The following is a 19,235-nucleotide window of genomic DNA, read 5'->3' as shown; positions in this document are numbered from 1 at the left end:
TACACACGACAATAGAGTTTCGTTCGACGGCTGCCTATTTTCAGCCCACAGCAGAAGAATAACTACGGACAACTACGTCTGACGGTAGGACTCCGCCTAAGTGACTGTAGACACATGCAGTAATAACTGGTGGTGTTATAAATAAAGCCAGCGTTACGCTAAGCAGCTTGAGAAGATTTTTCTTCAGAAATAAAAACGATACACAAGAGCGGCTGATAGCTGTCGACCATGCACTTCACCTGTATATACACCTGAAAACTTCTTTCGGGATTCGTCTCCAGAATCCGCACAAGTGGTGCAGTGTTTGTAGTCTTTTGCAAACCAATCAAAATACAATAACAGTCAACTGTTTATTAAGTCAACTGGAAAAAGCTAACATCCAGAAACGTTGTTATAACCCAGGGCAAGTCGCGGGGTCAAGAAAAGTAACCGGCGACGGCGTATACGTACAACGCTCAATCGCTTGCTTCGTTGGCTGACGCATTATTAATATCCTGTGTGTAGTATTTGACCGCTAGCCGTATCCCTGTTAAATGGTTTACGTTTGCGCGTCGCGCTTTTTCTGTTGTTACACTGAAATTAGGCAATGCGTACGTGTGGTGTAGGGCTAATTCCTGCACGATTCTGTACCATCAACCTGTCAGCATCGGCTAAGCCCCAAGCGCGGATTTGTTTACGACCGACTGTAGCCACAGTAGAGGTAGCTAGAGGTGCGAAACTTCAGAACGTAGTTGCCCATACAAATGGCTACCGTCGAGCTGCTCAGTACTCAATGACGTCTGCGCTACTGGCAGTTCGTCATGAAACATGGCAGCATCCAGAGCAGAGGGAAAACAGCGTCGTCATGCGGTAAGAAAAATGTTTCTGTAGAAGTGAGCGTTTGAATTGTGGAGAGGACAATGTATCAATTGCTTTGAAATTCCCTGTCTTATCGAAGACCATTCTGCGTGATCTGGGGGATTTGAGCTACTTGTTGTTTACATCTATCTCGTGCTATCATTTAGAAGCGCACCCAATACGGCGCAGAAAAGCCTCACTGGACGTATTGCATGCTAATATTACCGAGACAACGAAGTCTATTAATTCAATATTTTGGTTAGTAGTTAAGCATTATTGCAATTGTTAAAAATGGATTTACAAGACATCATAAAGGAAGGGTTTCTTTTTTCTGAATTATAATCCACGGCCTGAACGCTCAGAGACGTCTCAGGACATACTATTTCGAGCGTTGCTAAAGCTAGATTCAGCGCGAGCTAAACAAACCTTATCAGTTGGGAGTCACTCAAAAGCAAATTCTGAATTGCCTGGCGTCATAGAAAAAATACGCGGGGCAAATTTATGAGTTTATCCTAAACTGAATAAACAAGCAGAGTACAACATCTCACTCATTAAACAAGGTTTATAAAAAATAATCCTACGTAAAAAAATGATACCGGCGATGAGAAATGAAAATTCTACCCTATTGTCAGATGCAAAACGTCCGGAGCTGATTATGGCAATCAGTCGAACCTTATGCGTAGCAATATAACTCCCGGGAAAAAGTTGGGTTACGCGTCCGAGTATGTATAAGTATGTGATCTATTTGAACTTGTAGATTTTGTGAAATAGTTAATACTAATGAACGACTCAAACGAAGAACGAAGACTTTTCATACGGCAAGTATTTTTACTTTATCCCAATGCTCGTATTTACACAGGGAACTGCGAGGCTAATCCTTTTCCTAAAACATAAAGTTGAAGACTAATCAAAAGAGCCGAGAATTTATATTTGCAGGAAGAGGGTTCCGACCTTTAAGAAGTAGTTTAGAGCGAAATCTTGTGAGGATACCGAAGTAGGCTTCATATACATAAAAAGCATATTTGTAGAGGAAGTCTACGCGTTTGCACGCAACAGAAATTTATTATCAGCTTTTATCTCTTGACGTAACGTTGAACGTTCATGTTTGTGGGTCTTTTCTGTATGTTGACTTTGTCACGAACCAAATACGAAGCAAATCATAAATTTGTAGTTATATTTATGCTAGAGGTATTCCACATAGCCAGAGTTGCATCTTACTGGCTCTCAGTGTGGATCAATCTTCAGAAGCGTGTTAAACCTACCATCTTTTGCCATGTCCTATCTTAGCTTCTCGTAAAGAGACTGTCACGAAATTACAATGTGTTATTTAAGAGGCGTCTTAAAAGTTTATCTATTCGTCATAAACTATACTTTTACACACAGGTAGACTTAGAAACAGAATTATTTACTTTGGTTTTCATCCAGCATTTGTGTTTCAGTGAGGTTATTTCAGAGCCATGCATCATCGCCTTTATCAAGTCAGTTACTAAGTAATAATATTATCCATGCGTTTCGAGCGTATTTAGATATACTGACAAAATTAATCTTCCCGAAAAAAGATTATCCCTTAAAAGATTAAATTTTTAATCTAGTATTTAGATGTTATTGCTATTTTATTTGTATTTTGAAAAAAATACAATTGTATTTTTCAAACGCATAAATGAAAAAAAAAAAAAAAATGGTACAAGGTCGGTATGTGCGGCGGAAGAGATGCGCGACGATAGTAAACGAATTGTACAAATCGCACATTTTGTACGGATATACACATTTGCTTGTAAATGAAAACACACTGTGTTAGATATGCTAAAAGCCATATAAGGCAATATGTCGATTGGTTCTATTCATACCTTTGCAGGCTTCAGTAGCCGTAGCCCCTTAGTAATATATGAGGCAGAACCGATTTCCGCCATCTTTCTCTCCCATGCAGTCACGAACCTTGAGCAAACAGGGGTGATGGGGAGCCTGAATCTGTATCTATCTCCCATTTATTACACACGTATCTGCTCGTCATTGTTGATTATTATAATGAACAATGACGAGCTTACAAAACGAGGCAACTTGGAATCATGTGTGGTTGGAAAATCACTTCCGAGAATTTTCGGTCGCGAGCTGTACGGTCCGCCGAAAACCAGTATTTTATATATACAAATCAGTATGGTAGTTTTCTATTGTAGAAGCACAAAGGTAAAGTTAGCCAGCTTTCTGTTAATAAACTGGTGCAAAAATAGACGCAAACAATTTATATATATATATATATATATATAAGTTGTAGCTAGTATACACGGCTATTGTAGTGACAAAAAAAATATGATCTGTTATGAGATAAACGAAAATAGCGACAGCATACGAAAGCGACAGAAATGATATACAAAACATTGGCAACATACGAAAACACGCCGTATACCCTATGATTTTCTTATGTTATTACAATGTGGATTGCAATGTTATTTAATGACACTTTTAGTAGCGTGCACACCATGGATACATGAAAAATAGCATGCATATGATCTATCTAAGGATTACTACCATGGCGTAATGCATCACACGATGTTACTGCCCACGACCATTTGCGTTAAGAAATACCATTTCGACTAGCGAAATATTGTCGCACCTCGCCGACCAAAAAAACAAGGAAGTATGCTGCCAAAATCGCCCGGGCTTAAGAGATCTGGTTGGAGGTTGGAAATGGTAACATACAGTTCTAACGCGATAACGGTATAGACGATAGTGAAACACAGGGTATGTGAAAGCATAGAGTCGATAACGTGTTAGGAGCCTGTCAGGTAAAATTTCATATGGACATAAAGCAATCGAACGAAAAAAACAATGGCCAACGATCTAGCTATGAAATTTAGCTCGTTTTCGAACAATCTTTGGGAGATACTCGAACAGCTGGGGGAGATAATTTTATTTTACAGAGTAATTTTGTGTATGACTCTTGTTCCTGATCTACAGATTATGTAGGCCAGTCGATACCATTTGAACTGTTCTTATTGGGAACGAGCTATACTATTTAAGTGAAAGGTAACTTCACACCTGTGACAATTCTAATCGATGACAATAATCACTGTCACAGGTGAAATTTCGAAGCCAATAAAGTTCTTGTACCATTCACAGAGGATTCACTTATGTTCGTTTGGCTCTATTCGTCTATTTACGATATAAATTTAATACCTCCTGCAGCGTTTACGGCAAGGGTGCTCCAGTTCTGTGCTGTTTGCTGCCTAACGATAGGAATACTAAATTTAATTTGATCCAGTTACGAGAGATTAGTTGTCCAATCTATGTCGTATGCACGACCGATATAATATGTTCTAGTAGTCTTCAAACCTTCAGTTCCTGTAGATCCTGGGGACATTTCAACCGTACGAAATAATCATAATTAAGTATATATACACACGGCTTGTTTAAGCTGACCTGTCGTCTGAGCGATCATCGAAAGCTGTCATTTCATTATCAATACGTACATACATCTTCGGTAGCATATGTACCTGATACACCGTAATCGCTAAAATATTCATAGCAATTTGGCAGGCTCTTGCAGGAAAATGTGTAGCTTCCTATGTCGTAAATCTTTGGCTCGTTCTGTAATCTGATGATAACTTATGCGATGTAATTGAGACCAATCAAGGTAAGCAGAATGGCCTAGTTGGTGTGATCTTTTTCAGAGGGCTGAAAACCTCGTAAGGTACCTTTCGAAGACCTTCTTATTTTCACTCTTTCTTTCATTCTTTTATTAGTAGGGGATTGTTTTGCGCTCACTCTGGGTAGTGGAGAACTTCGTGCTCGCTCGATCGATGCTATTCCCCCATACGTCTTGTGCCCCCAACCTTGACTCAGCCTAAACCTACAGCCCTTACTTCGCTAGCCTCGTTCTGCCCTTCCGTGGCTTATCGGCAGCCGAGAGTTTGCCATGCCAGAGAACTCTCAGATTCTTCTGTTTCGGAGACATCCTTTCCCCTGTATTGAAGTCGCTTATGGTTTGCGTCTCCTTTTCGCATTTTTGCATTGGCCGATTTTCCTATTTCAAAGCAACGCAAACTGATGCGGCATTCTCCCAAAGAGAAGAACCACTTGAGATTATAGGCGTTGTCAATACTTGCAGTGCGGGAATGAAGGCAAGTAAGATAGGGCAGGATTATATGCGCTTGTCCCCGCCGGAATCTATGAGCACTTCCCAGTCGAATGAACGTTGGCCCCAGAAGCCAAACGCTGCGACGTCTCACGGCTGTCAACTTCGCAGGACGTAGGACAGGAGCTGCTTGGAATCTTCACAGGCTCAAGCCGGCTGTCTTCGTGGGCTTCCTCGTATTACTGAAGATTGACACCCTGTAGCAGCAGGCGAAGCAGCCTATATCTACAGCTACTATGTGGTACGCCCTGATGCATCCTGTTGTGCAAGTTAGCTTTGGCCTATTTCTGCTCTTCCTTCTTCGGTGGCTCCATTTGCTTTTCGAACGGTGAGGGTCTTGTAGCTTCACAACGGAGTTGAAACATGTAATCGAAGGATTCTGTCAAGCCTGGGCAGGTATTGCTGTATTGTATCAAAGATTGTAGAACCGTAGCAGCGGCAGCTCCTGACCGTTGTCATTGGCCGCCTCAACGATATCAGATATGACGAATAGTATGATTGGATATTTTGTTCGCATGGACAATAAAGTGAGGGAATAACGATGTGTATTTTTTATTGAGGTCAGGCGGTTTTGGTAGTCTTTACCTCGTTTAATGGCAACATGCCTTTTTGGAATATTTCAATGATATCCCATTGATTTCAGTGCCAGATTCTAAGAGCAATTATCACCTATTTCAATACATTAGACTTAAGAAAATAAACAGAATTACTTTTAGCTGCGGTTCTGCCGTAATGGACAACTCTATAAGGGTTTGCACACTTGATTTTTCTTAATTAGACCATCACAATTTCTAGTTGTTTTGCTGAGAATGAGTAAGTTGTACGAATAAAAAAACTAGTAATTTTTAAACTTTATATGAAGTCAATAACAAATTTAGAGATAGCCGCCATCTCAAAGAAAAATTAATAATAATAAAATAATAAGAAGATAACTGGCAAGTTACGTTGACACGACCTGGATCACTAACACAACTCGCTATCCCTCTTTGAAGAACACATCATAAATGTCTAGTAAGTTTCTATAGAAGTCACAAAGAAAAGTTCATTTGAATTTTGAAAGACCGTTTCGTAGTAGTTATTACATTGTCCATAAACGGACCGTAAAAGACGTTATAAAAGCTGGAGAAAAGAGTTTCTCTTATTAGCCTTTATGGTAGTTGGAACATATTTGCAATAACAAATGAGCAGTTTCCACGAGACGTCGTTGCGTATCATAGATGCTGCTTGCAACAGAGAATATTTTAGTCTACTGAGAGAAAAGCCCCAGAGCAAAAATAGGACAGCACAGATAAAATGGGCATGAACAATTATATATGTTTCACAGCCTGGGCAAGGCTAAAATGTATTCAACATAGCGGTTTCGATCGCTAGCTACTCATTGGGTATTAACGGCTCATACGATAATGTGCTTTATTTGCCCTTACGATTAACAGGGCTCATCTTGCACAAACAGTCATAGACAGAAAGGAACTCTTAACGTTGTTTTACGACTGTTTTTATCACCCATAGAATGCAAGCCAACTGTATTTATATTTGGCTCTTAGTAGTAGCAGTGTTAGATTCATCTAGAGTAGGACATTAGTTCCTGCATTCGATGTTAATTCAAGTTCTGTTTATCTATGCACCCTTCCGTTAACGTGTTGTTAAGCTTGTTTCTAAATGGTTTCATTCATTTTACTCCAAACTACCGGTTTTCTTTACCACTATATCGGATTTTTTATAGGTCCATTGTATGTACCACATAAACGATGTTCTTAAAATCTTAAAATAACAGCTATTAGCCACTTTTTGCTAGGTTACATCAGTGGGCTATACGGATATTCTCCTCAGTGTCTCATCGTTGGCACAGAGATGCACCATTATCACGCAGACCCGTCCTGGACATAGATACTTCAGGCAATCTTATGGTATAATATATTTTATGTAACTTGCCATCATGTCCGATCTTAACACAACAACGCAACGTTTCTAGCAAACGCTTTTCGCCGCCTTCATCATCTCGTTACTACACGACATTGCAGATCCACAAAAAGATTTATCTATTGCTCTTATTCACAAGGTCCAAACGTACGGTAACTGTAACTCACATACACTCTGTGCTTTGTGTTTCTTAGCATTATCTGGTAGCTGTCATCCATGCAACGCACAATAAACATACATTTCGACTAGACAAAACCGTCGCCCGGCAGTAAGATAGATATATTACACGAATGGCATACACGCAGCTTTAGAGGGCACTGTCTCCGCTACCTCGAACACGCGTCTGACGTCGCTTAGAAGTGTTATCCGCTGATAGCCCAGTCAACTCAGGTGAAGGACTCTTTTTCCCTGCGTCGTAATCGGCGTAGCCGACGCTGTCAATACAACCTCACCTATTTGGTCTGAGCGAGTGACGCATAACGTCGACAACGTTGAACTCTTCAAGCAACAGTAACTCTTAGCAGGTTCTGACCCCCCTGAGAGGTTTGGCGTGACAGCGCTCTCGAGGACGACAACTGATTTATTGCACGATTATTTAGTAAAACTAGGTCATTTGTATATGAGGATACAAATCCAGTGCGAGAAAGTGTAGATTAAATAATTAATTTTAACACACTAATTTCTCTGTCTGCTGATAATACTAACTACATGAAATTTTAAATCGAACATGGAACAGAACTGAACGTCCATTCAATTGCAAAGCAATGTGCTTACTCACGTACTCAATAGGGCGGTCGAGGTGGCAGAACGCTGACCTGATAATACGTAACACCGTCCACAATGCTGCTCTTTCGTTTAGTTCGTATCTGGTTGACATTTACCAGTTCAATTTCTGAGCGCCCATAGGTACACTTCTGCTGTGTGATATTTTATGGGACATTAATTGGAATGTGGGGAAATTTTTACCTTTGGCCAACTACAATCTCAAATTTGTTATGGTAGAGTTACCGTATGCGTTTCAGATTCACACAGGTTGTTATTTCAAACAAACCGATCGATCGATCGCTGTGGCATGTATCGCGTACCTGCGTTCATAGTATGCATATGCCGAGAATTTTTTTACACTGTTTGCTTACTGCGAAGCTATTGACCTATCGGCACTTCCAACTCGAGCTCTCACGCCAACGCCTTTAAACTTTAAATGCTACCGAGACACCATTTTGCAATTCGCTTCCTTTGTGATTAGACGGATTTTTCAGTCTCTATCTGCTGTGTGTCCCGTCTCACTATATATCTGCGATGAACAGTTACGTGGCCACCGGTTTAGATTCTGAACGGTAAATGGGCAGACGTCAGTCGTGGATCTTTACCAATATACTATCATTTTGTCGAATGGTCACCCATATAATCGTCTTAGGTGACTCTGTCGCGGGGTCAAGGATAATCGAAGTGCGTTCCTGCTTGCTGCGGAAATTAATAAGTCCAACCACTTCCGCCGCGTAGCGTGGTAGAATTACTTGGCCGATTAGATACGACAAATATTTACCGTCAGCTAAAAAAGTAACAAACATAACGAACTTGCTATCTGTGCATAATCCAAATCGGAAGCTACACTTATGTCGCATACTTGTTGCTATTAAAGCATCTCTAATCTAACCCGTGCGTTTTACTAGCTTTCATTTAAACCTCAAGTCGTGTATCGCTTGTATGAACGAAACAAGTCGCCTCATAGAGTCGTAGAATACAATTTATTTGTTTATTTGTTGTTGTGATACAGTGTATCACCTGCGTACATAAGTTTGGCTTTTGTTCGTATCTCTCAGTAGGTTTTTCACCCTCGAAGATTATCCAGATTCAAGGCACGCGCGTTTCTGAAGGAGATTCTTCTTGCTCTTTATCGGAAATCTAGCTTGGCCTCACCGCCACACTGTTTGCTGAACAGGCCGCGTCGCTTTCAAAACTTTTCCTTCAAGTTCGCTCCCAATCTACCGGGTGCTGGCGGTTAGGCCGGGATGCCCCTTTCGGCGGAGTCCCGTCTTTCCCCTTAACCGCAGCCGCTACTACGGCTATCGCCACAACAACCTATGCAATTTGCCCAACCAGCAGTCAAGTACATGCTGGCGCCCTGCTGTTGGCTGGCGTAACCGACTGTTCGAGTACAGCTGTCCGTGTATAGGTCCGTCTGTGTGTCCTTCTGTGCGTTATGCGCATCTGAGCGTGTGCTGCTGCTGCTGTACGTTTTGCTCTTCTACCCTCGGCTGCTGGCTGCGTTGCTTGCGAGCCTCGTTGGGGTTTGCTGCCGATCTTGTCTCTCCATTTATCTTTCTCTGAAACGCTGCTTGTCCCTAGTCCTTGGTCTCCGGCTCCCGTTAAACCTGCTGCTGCAGTAAGAGGCGAAGGAGGAGGCTCTTCAGGTTCTTCAACAGGAGCAGGAGCCGGAGCTCCAAAAGCTGCCAGCACAGGAACGACGGGGAGTGGCAGAAGCGGAAAAAGCAGATTAGCATATTTAGATTTAGGGATGGGAAAATGCAGCAGCAGCAGCTTATAGAAGCAGCACAACCGTGGCGGCGATGCCAGACGTGTGGGTTGATGCTGCCGCTGTTGCGTGTGGAAAACGTAGTTTGGGGGTGCAGGAGGAGGTGGGGCGTAGAAAGCAAGGCAGGGGAACTGCGCCGTCGCGAATACAAACTGAAAGGTAGTGGATGAGCTGGGCCTCAAAAGCGGATGCCATAGGCAACGTTTGGGCTTCGTGAATGAGACGATAGAAAATCGAGAAAAGGAAAGCACAAATAGCTAGTCTGGTTACGTTGCTTGTCCGGATACCCGTAGTCGAGGCACGCTAGAAGGAAGGAAGACGACGTCGACGTTGCCCAGCATCTTTCTGCTGGTCTGCTGAATGCTGATACAACATGATACATGTAAAACATGACAATATGGCTAGTATAGGCAGACATCACAGCCCTTGAATTATCTGCCTTTAATCTAGATTAGTTCTTGCGTGTACTAGCTAGACACTATTCGGATCGAACGCAGGTAAACGTTAGGGAAGCACTGAATGCTTTGAACGTGTAAGGCAAGACTACGTAAGATGAGCAGTTAATACAAAGTTGCACGCGTATTAAATAAAGGAAAATAGCAATAAATGGTAGAGTGATATTTCATTTAAAGAAAAAAACGCCACTTTTTATTGTTTGTTTATGCATAGATTTACTCTAAATATATGACGAACCGAATACGTGTGCGGAGCCGATTTGCCAGCGTGTATGTGTACATGTATTTCTAGCCACATTTTTTACCCTAGCTGACTATTCACAATAGGTGTCTAAACGAATAGTTAGTCTACAACGAGCAACAACAACGGTAGAAAAGCTCTTTTTATCAATAGGTTTTAGTATCTAAATCTTAGTATAGCATCAAGTGTTGGACTTTTACTGATCATTGGAGCCTCTGCAATTTGGCACGTTTTTTAGGAAACTCATGACGTAGATCTTCGATACATTTTTTTATGATGATACCTATTTTAGATCATCATGGGTATGCTCCACTGTGAGGGCTTATATTAACTTTTCAAACTCGTTGATTTAATTGTCTATGGGGGTGAGTTCCCGTACACTCCCCTGATTATGATTGATCCACCCATGAGTGCTGAACATAGCGATATGCCCGCATTAGAAGCCTTCAACACACAACAAAAGCTAACTGTCCGTGTGTACTGGTTTGCTACTACAGTTTTAAGAGGCCTGCCTCTCCCATCAAAGAAGAAAAAGTCAAAATCTTTTTAGGGACTAGCTCAATATAGCATTTAAAATTATGTAAAAATTTGAATCTGCTCCTTTTTTGTCGACTTCTATATAAACATAACAGAAGGAAAGCAGAGCTTTGTGATGAAAGGGCGCTCCTTGCGAAATAGCTCAAGTCTATTTTCTCTTACATATATATATATATAGTTTTTCTTTTTACGTTAATTCAACATAACCACTTTAAAAATTGGCCAAAAAACGATACATAATTCGCTCCTTAGCCAATTTTTTGTATAAGAATGAACAACGTGTATATACATATATAGAATTATTTTCGCGACCTAAACTGAAGCGCCGTTACACTGAAACCCTGTTTTTATATGTATATTTTAAGTGTAAAAGGCCCACAAAATCATTTACAAGAAAGTAAAAATAAAGAAGCCAGTTTTTCGAGTATGGTCGGTACAGAATCCTACATTATGAGCCTCTAAGGGATAGACGGGTTCAAATGTTACAGTGTAAATGCATGGTAATTTCGAAAAATTGTATAGCATAATTAATTATAATGATAGGAAATGAGCATAGTTCTTACTATAAAAGAAGCAAGCAGATCCTGATACAAAATAACAGAACGCACAAACAACCGTACCGTTGTGTTACATACGATCCAAGTGTTGGCCTTCATCGTGTGTCCTGTTTGTTTAGGTTTATTTTTTAAAAATAAAGTAGTCTCTAGTAAATTTCAATGATTAGAACATTAAAAAAATACGCATATCTTGCCTGGATCCGCAAAATAAGTACCCAGATGCAATGGGTACGACAAAAGCGAAAATTATGATCATGTGTGTAACAAAGTCAACCATATTACATGTATGGCTTTAGACAATCTTCCTGCTTTGCCTTTATCCTTGTTATAGGTTATATAACTAAGCTCCGTTTTTCTATTCAGCTGAAAACATCCCTATTTAACAACAGTGAGCATCGACATCGGCTTAGTGTTGTGTGCAATACCAGTATTAAACGAACATATACATAATAAAAGGCGTTGGTTAGTGTACCTACAACCTACATACGCAGATGTGCCAAAAAGGATTTTGTTATTTTTCCCTTACTTGTAACCTCACCGGGCTGGTCTTTGCCTGTCTACCCAACTAAGCAATCGTTGTAGGTTTCTTCTCAGGTTATAACCAAAATGCCTATTCCTATCTCGGCTTCTCAAACTCTTTTGCTTGTTCTTCCTGTAGCTAATGTCAACTCTGTTCTTTCTTATTTTCGGTGTCTACGTCTCCATCGTTCGTATCTTCTATGCTATTGTGGACTCAGTTCCGTTCAGGAGGCCAACGGACGGTCGCGAGTTCCTTACCCTAAAAGAACGATTCCGGCCGACTTCGTGCGTTTCGCCGAGCCCCCTCAACTGTCTTCGTTTTCCCCGTCTAACGCCGGCGACTTCCTCGTCTTTGTCGTCTTTCTTACGCTGGGCAGATCATGGCTTGCCGTTTGTTTGGACCAGCGTCGCTTGCAGTCTGTGCAGGCTCCTTGGTGGGCCTGTTTCGCACAGTTTTGACTCAAGCCATGGCTAAACTACGCAGCTTTGCTTTTCTACTTTTTCTGGCCTCTCTTGTTGTCAGCACCTCACTCTCCTTCTCGTTTCACGCTCTCGTCAGTTCTCTTATTTTTTCTCTTAGTTGTTGGGTCAGTTCGCTATACGGTGAGTTTAGCGCTTTCCTTCCTGAAAAAAACAACGAGGATGAAACAGTCCAGAAGGACAAAAAGAGCAGGGCAAACTACGGCAAAGAAGAAGGAGCTAGGGTAAGAGTGAGCTCGTAGAGGAGAACCTTTGCCAAGCCAGGTCAAGCCCAAGAAGGACGTCAGACCTTTTACATTGTCTGATTGCTGCTAGCAGAACGTCAATCGTGTTCTACGTCTTTCTACCCATTCGGCGATCTCCGCCCCCTGTTTTCAGCCCCAGACGTTACATTTGCCCCTGCAAAAGATAGCAAAACTAAGAAGGAAGAAGCGGTGATCTTTGACGCTTCCACCTCCATATCCCTCCTCTATGTACTATGGTCTCCTTTCTGCTCTTTGGACCGTCCGTCTAAAAATCACCACTATCCAGTTCGTCATCGTCTGCACCGCCATTGTTGTTGTGGTTGGCAGTAGCAATAGGACTATGGTGAGGATTACGATCGACCCTTGCTGCTGACCATCTTGCCACCGGATAACGAAAGTCCTTGTGTGTCTGCTGCTGCCTAACTCCTGACACACACGCAGACCCAAACTCATGGCTTACTTCTCCCAAACAACAAACCTACCTACAAAGCAATCATCGTGTAGTGTTGGCAGCGCGGACAACGATGATGCAATCGAGGCGGATTCTTCTTGCCCTACCGATTTCTTCGCGCTGAGCGTTCCTCCAGCCTACGCCAGCCGAGATGAATCCTAACTTGACGCCTACTTTTTGCGTCTATTGTGGGGATGTAGCCGCAGCAGCAGTAATGGTAGGCACTGCAATGGTCCGGTAGGTACAGTATAGGCTGAAATGACGACAAGTGAGGGGAAGGCGACAGTTGCGGTGGTGCTGCTGCTACAGTCGCTGGTCAGCATTATAATAATATTTATACCCATACAGTGGAATGGGGGTACGCAAAGGCATTCGTAGTTCGACCGAACGACGGGACGAGTAGCTCAGGCGTGCTTGGGCCGCCCGCCTGCATGACGATAGCCTTGTGTAACACTGGGTCTCTTGTGGGCAGCCACGAACGAACGAACGAACATATAGGCGGTAACGAAAAGAGTAGGCGGATGGTCGAGTGGGCGAAAAGCAGTCAGACACACACACCCACTCGCACGCTATACTAGGCTCGCTGAGGCAACCAACGAAGTAGCTGATGTATGGGAAGGGGGAAGGAATTCCTAAATTGAGTCTTCCAGCCGTAGCAGTAGCAGCGCGACCTCCTCAGTTTTTTCGTCCTGCGTCGTTACGATGCCGCCTTGCCAACATACCCGACCTGCACTTTGAGCTGTCGACACCATCGCGCGGCGGCAGCAGCAGCAACAGTCGCTGCCGCCACCTCTGCCACGAACCTTTACTCCATTCGTGCCCCCCAAGAAATGCTGTTTTAGGAGGGACTTCAGTCGACCAGTATCGGCTACAGCCTCAGTGAGGCTACCAACTCGCCGTCACCGCCGCTACCGCTGTTGACGCCGTCAGCAACTATCGCCAACACTATCATTGAGGTATGAGGTGCAGAAAACGGTATAGAAGAAGCAAGGAAAATTTCATATAAAATCACACCCAGCCGACCGATCGGTCTAGAGGTAGGGAAGCAAGGCGGGCAGGCAAGCTGATTGAACCGATGGGTCAACGAACGACTTGAGAAGAGTCAGACGATATTACGATTGAAAGGAGTTGACCCCACCATATTGGTAAGAGTAAACCCTATATTTCAATACAACTTCTACTGATAGCCTCAGCGGAGAGCCGTAGGCGTGTCGCTTCCTGTGTCAGCATAAAGCACACACACGTGTTGTCGTACATTCGCTGTTGTATACAAAGGTAGAAAAAATAGAGTTCAAAGACGTAAGGCATTTATGCATCTAGGTGCTTACAGCAACGACGGCACATAAGATCTACCTTTACAAAAGTATCCAGAATCTGATAATGGTTAAGACGAATGTATAACAAGACAGAGGCACGCATAATTTTAACATACGACTTTTTTTTTTGTAAATAAGCTGTCTTCGTGTGTAAAATAACAGTATTGGGAGCGGCAAAAAACATGAAAAGATGAGACCTTTAGACAGTTAAAATCTTGTTATCAAACATCTTTCTCTCATAAATGCATTTTATGCCGTTTAAAAACCCTTTTCCAGTCAAATCTTTTAAAGGTCTTACTAGATCATTCCTTTAACAATTTGCTTAAATAAAATGTATAAAAAAAATGGACGGGTAGTTACGCGCAAACTGATAAGCTGTGTCAGCTTAGCAGCATGACACGTTATATCATTCACAAAAAGACACGTTTTGTATTTCCACCAGTCTGCGAGGATTATATCCACTATTAAATTTCCACAGGTATAGAAAGTTAATTTCAAACATCTTCTTTAGAAAAAAATCGACGATCAATTAAAGTCAAAAAGCATTGTCTGCCGCAAATCCATCTATTTTTTTTTTTTTTTTAATTTTTTTTTCACCATATTCTGATCTTAGTTTTTAAGGTCATGACTCGCGCTTTACATAAAAATCAGATATATTTTTTATAGCTCCTCTGTATCCTGTGATGTGGGCAATGAAAAATTATTTTTTTAATTTAATGAAGTCTACGAGTAATTAATTAGTTAATTATTATTATCAATTATTTAAATTGGTGTAGTAGCTTGAAAAAAAACTAAACAAATATTAGATATTTTGCTAGTGAATAAAGACACTTTATTTTTGGCACACTTTACGATCGTGTAACACCCCCGTGCTATAAAGTAACAACTAGCAATTACTGCATTGTTTCTAGTAACGATAATGATGCTCAAAGGCGAGTTTAAAAAAAGTGTATCCATTCATACATACGAAGAAGCCTACAAACCTGAAGTCCGGCAAGGCCATACACTCCAATGCAAGGCTCAACAATCTTAGATAATTTACTTTCACTTCGGACTGGGTCAGTTTTGTGAGGGATCTATTGACTCGGGATTTACACTCGTTGGTATTATGCAATCGTGTTAGCGCGCGAATAGTCGACACCAATACTTGTCCGGAGTTAAGTCTTCATTCTGTTTTTGGCTTATGTTGTGACATTTTTTTAAAGTATTTTTTTTTCTGTCTCACACAATTAGTAGAATTACAAAATGCTAACTTTACGACAAGGAAACGCTAGAAATTTCGTTCGTTTTCAGATAAACATGTCTGTAACTTCGGTGATTTTTTTCTAATTAGCTAATAACTAGCTAAAAGGATTTTTGAGTTCAATAAATTACAATAGGACCTGCGCTATAATGTGCAGTTAATATATTGTATGCTTATGGGCCTGAATACAAGTCCGTATTTAGAAAAAAAACGACACTACTTGTGTTAAATCGTGCGAGGGTATTAACACGGTCTGTCGTGAGGCGGTGTAATGGGAATATAGAGGAGAACTAAGATATCGTATTGTGTACTGTGATAGCCGTGTATTTCTATGGCTGATGAGCTCCCCAATGCCTGTGTGAATGAAAATGCAAATTTTAACCTAACAAAACTGTCAGAAAAATCCTACGTTGTAAGTAAATGTTGCTTTTAATATGCAGATTGTAACGAATGAGACCGTAGTACAATCAAATTGAATTCTATCCTTCCGTATATATACGGCGGGTACGGCATGCAAACACCATTAGATAATACTCACGTTTGACTAATGCTCTTATTGATGAGCGAGCAGACGCGTTTTACTGAAGTCTACGTCAGTTAGTGCATATAAGCGGTCTGTACCGTAGTGACATATGAACACTGCATAAAAACGTAGACATGTCGGACACTTCACCTGCCTACCAATGAAATGAACTGCGTTTTCATCTACTTCGTTGCTTGCTTACTGTTAGTTCTCCCTTGAAATAGATGTGACTCCATGTCACTATGTGTGTGCCTCAATGTCCTTTTATGAGTCCCTGTGATAGTGGTGACCTCGGGCACGCCTGAAAGCCCTGCTACTCGCTCTATTGCGAGTCCCTCCGGAGCAAGCTAGGGTATCCAGGAGTCAGCAGCAGCAGCAGCAGCAGGTTCATCCCATCCATAATGGAGCATGCATCGTTGACCATCCCCTTTCGCTGGCCGCCTCCACATTTATAGTCACTTTACGGGGGTCGGAGAGCGGACGATCTGAGAGGGCTGCTGCGGGGAGCTTCACTGGTGAAGGTTACTGGTGCGGCCCCCGCTCCAGAACCAGAAGTCCAGGACACTTCCTAAGTCCTGGGTAGGGACTTTTTTCACTGAGCGGACGCGTTTGCCGGCTCGCTCAGTCCTCTCTATTCTCTTTCGTGCAATTCTGCAGCTACTATGCGTAATGTTCCTTTGCGCCTCCGGCGATACCGGAAGGAACGGCTGAGCATTACGAGCGCATCGAAGCGCATAGCGAGCCTGGGAGCAAGCACCGGAGCGCGGACATATTTTTCAAACAAATCAGTCGCCCCTTCTCTTGCCGGCCTCTTTTCCCTAGCGCTTTTCTCCGTACGGCCGTTTGTCTCGCTGTGGCAGAGCGGCAGATTGCAACAGGTGCCTTAACTGCCGCCTGCGGTCATGCTTGTTATACCCCAATTGTGATACATACCTGTCTGTATGTGCGCCTATACTGTACTGGATAAAAGCTGTTTCTGTTGCAGAACGAGGTCGCACTACGTGAAGGGTTAATTTGTCTAGTTTTAGATTTTGCAGAACATCTCGCGTTTCATCTGGCTAAATCAATGATCAGGTTTGTACTTTATGTAAACCGTCTCTGACATACGAAAATGGTTCGCCCTCTAAAGAAAGAACTCCTCCATGTTGCCTCTGTTTCGCTAATATTTCAGTATAATTTCAGCTAATATTAATATGTAGTATATTTATGGATAGCCTGTATTAGACGCGACATTGTCTCGTCATTTCACAGCTCTCTCGCTCGTTTCATTCGTAGCTCACGCTTCCTCAAACACAGCAAATAATGATATTCGTCGATCTTAAACAATGATGCACTGCGATAAAAGAAAATTCCAGTTTGCCTCACCGAACAAAACAGGACTAGCAAGCCAGACCCTATAAATACCAAAGAAGCATTACAACACAATGTTTCTCATGTGGTCCTCGAAACTTTTGGCCGTTAGAACCACACGATTTTTAAAGCCATTGAAGCAAACAAATGATCAATGCAAGCTTTCAGACCCCTCTGCGTTCATCCACTTTCCGTCGTGCGCACGGGACAGCTGCCACACCATTATATCATTATATAAACTAGACAGCGTTTCTAGAATCGCTAAAATGAAGCTCTAGAGATCCTGACTAGATCTGTCTTTGCGCAGTCGACAGAACCTAATGAAATCCCATCCCAAACTGCCTCAAAAATTTGGTTTCGTCTTATCCTTTATAACGGAATGTATTATTTATTGTGACACATTCGTTAGCTCTTAGTTTGAAGTTCATTTTTCGCACGCGCATCAGTGTCTCTGATCTGTTTCTGTTATAGTACGTCTCTATTGCATCTCCCCTGTCTTGAACCATTTGTTTGAAGAATCAGACGAGGCGAGATGCTAAAACACAAATCTATGTATTTTAAAATACATAGATTTGCATCCATCTGAACGAATAGAACTGGTGTAGGCTATAACTTAAATGCGGGGAGTGGTTGCACACGATGATGCAGCCGAGATGGAAAAACTGGGAATGAAGGGCGATACTCCACCGAGCATTATGTCTGCCCATTCTCGACGGTTGACAGTCTTCGAGGAGACAATACATGCGATGAGGGTAGGTTGTACACAGTAAATGCAGGCGATCCTCTTAAGGTTCACACAAGTGGCCTTTCCTGGTTGGCTCGCCAGCAGGCGCAAGTCCCACGCCTGATCGATCCGGCCGCTTGTTAAACGCTGCATTTCTGGGTTCCTCGGTGTAAGACCAATACGCTGCTCTGACGTAGTGTTACACGGAGTCCGGGGCCAAATAGTTGCCCCTCCCAGAAGTTTTCAGTTCCCCTCGTCTTCTCGTTCGGATGAAGAAGCTACACGCTCGAATGTAGAGACTTAACTATATTCGGGGCGTCCATAAAGTACTCTGACTCGCTGCTTAAAATAACGACAGAGGGAAGACACTGCTTTAAAATCTGAGTAAAATATCAAGTATGAAAGAGTGGTTTGATTTTTTTTTATCCCAGAAACTAATGGACAGAAACAGAATGTATGAATTTGATACGTGCATATCGTGCATTTAGGGTGTTTTATTGATGTGTAATCGCTGGTCACTTAACAGTAATGGGAAACCAAATATGCTATAAAATATCATCAGTTTTAAAAAAAAAAAGTAACATTTGGCTCAAAGTAAAATTGAATTACCCAAAAAAAACTTGCCCTGATGACAAATCATCAACTAATGTTACAGTCATTGGATGCAATGATTTCACTACTAAGTCCTCATCTTTTGCAGGTACTACCAAGCTAAATAGAATGTAAAAGTGCGAAAGTACGATTTGGCTTTCCCTGATCCTTCTTAACAAACTAGTTACAATGAAGTTCGTTATTCCTTTTTCAAGCCATCATTGTATGCTTTTACCTGATAGTAGCTCTGGCCGTATTCACAGGGCAAAGTGGGCGAACCAAGGATTGTCCGCTACGACTACGTTATTCCACCCATCTCACAGGTTCGCTAAGGCCGGCGCTACTCGCTTTCCTAGTTTTTTCGTTTCGTTGGTACCGGTAGCTACTGCTCGTTGCCATCCTTCGAGGCAACTTCGAACTAAAAGGGGGTTGACCAGGGCCATGGCAACGACGGTATGGCCCCGCTGCTTTGGGCCTAGTGGTGACGACATGTATTTGCTCTTAGCTCCAGCAACAGCCGAAACAGCAGCAGCCGTAGCGGTACAGTACCGGTGTCAACGGTAGCAGCTATAGGAACG

General features: G+C 42.2%; 1 protein-coding gene across 2 annotated transcripts in view; it reads left to right on the top strand.

Annotated features, from left to right (window-relative positions):
- Positions 1–586: 586 nt before the first annotated feature.
- Positions 587–19,235, top strand: part of LOC147756854 (uncharacterized) — an 89,194-nt gene continuing 70,545 nt past the window's right edge. The window contains exons 1-2 of one of the 2 annotated variants that reach the window (XM_086983979.1): positions 587–849; positions 11,953–14,055. In XM_086983979.1, the coding sequence (XP_086840105.1) occupies positions 587–849; positions 11,953–12,193 (504 nt within the window). In that variant the 3' untranslated portion in view covers positions 12,194–14,055. The remainder of the gene's footprint in view (positions 850–11,952; positions 14,056–19,235) is intronic. The other variant, XR_015324018.1, reaches the window with a different exon arrangement.

This window comes from Varroa destructor, unplaced genomic scaffold (genome assembly GCF_002443255.2).
Source record: "Varroa destructor unplaced genomic scaffold, Vdes_3.0 BEIS01000003.1, whole genome shotgun sequence".
NCBI classification, from domain to species: Eukaryota; Metazoa; Arthropoda; class Arachnida; order Mesostigmata; family Varroidae; genus Varroa; species Varroa destructor.
Note: the sequence above shows the minus strand (reverse complement) of the source record. Positions and strands in the feature narration are given on the sequence as shown.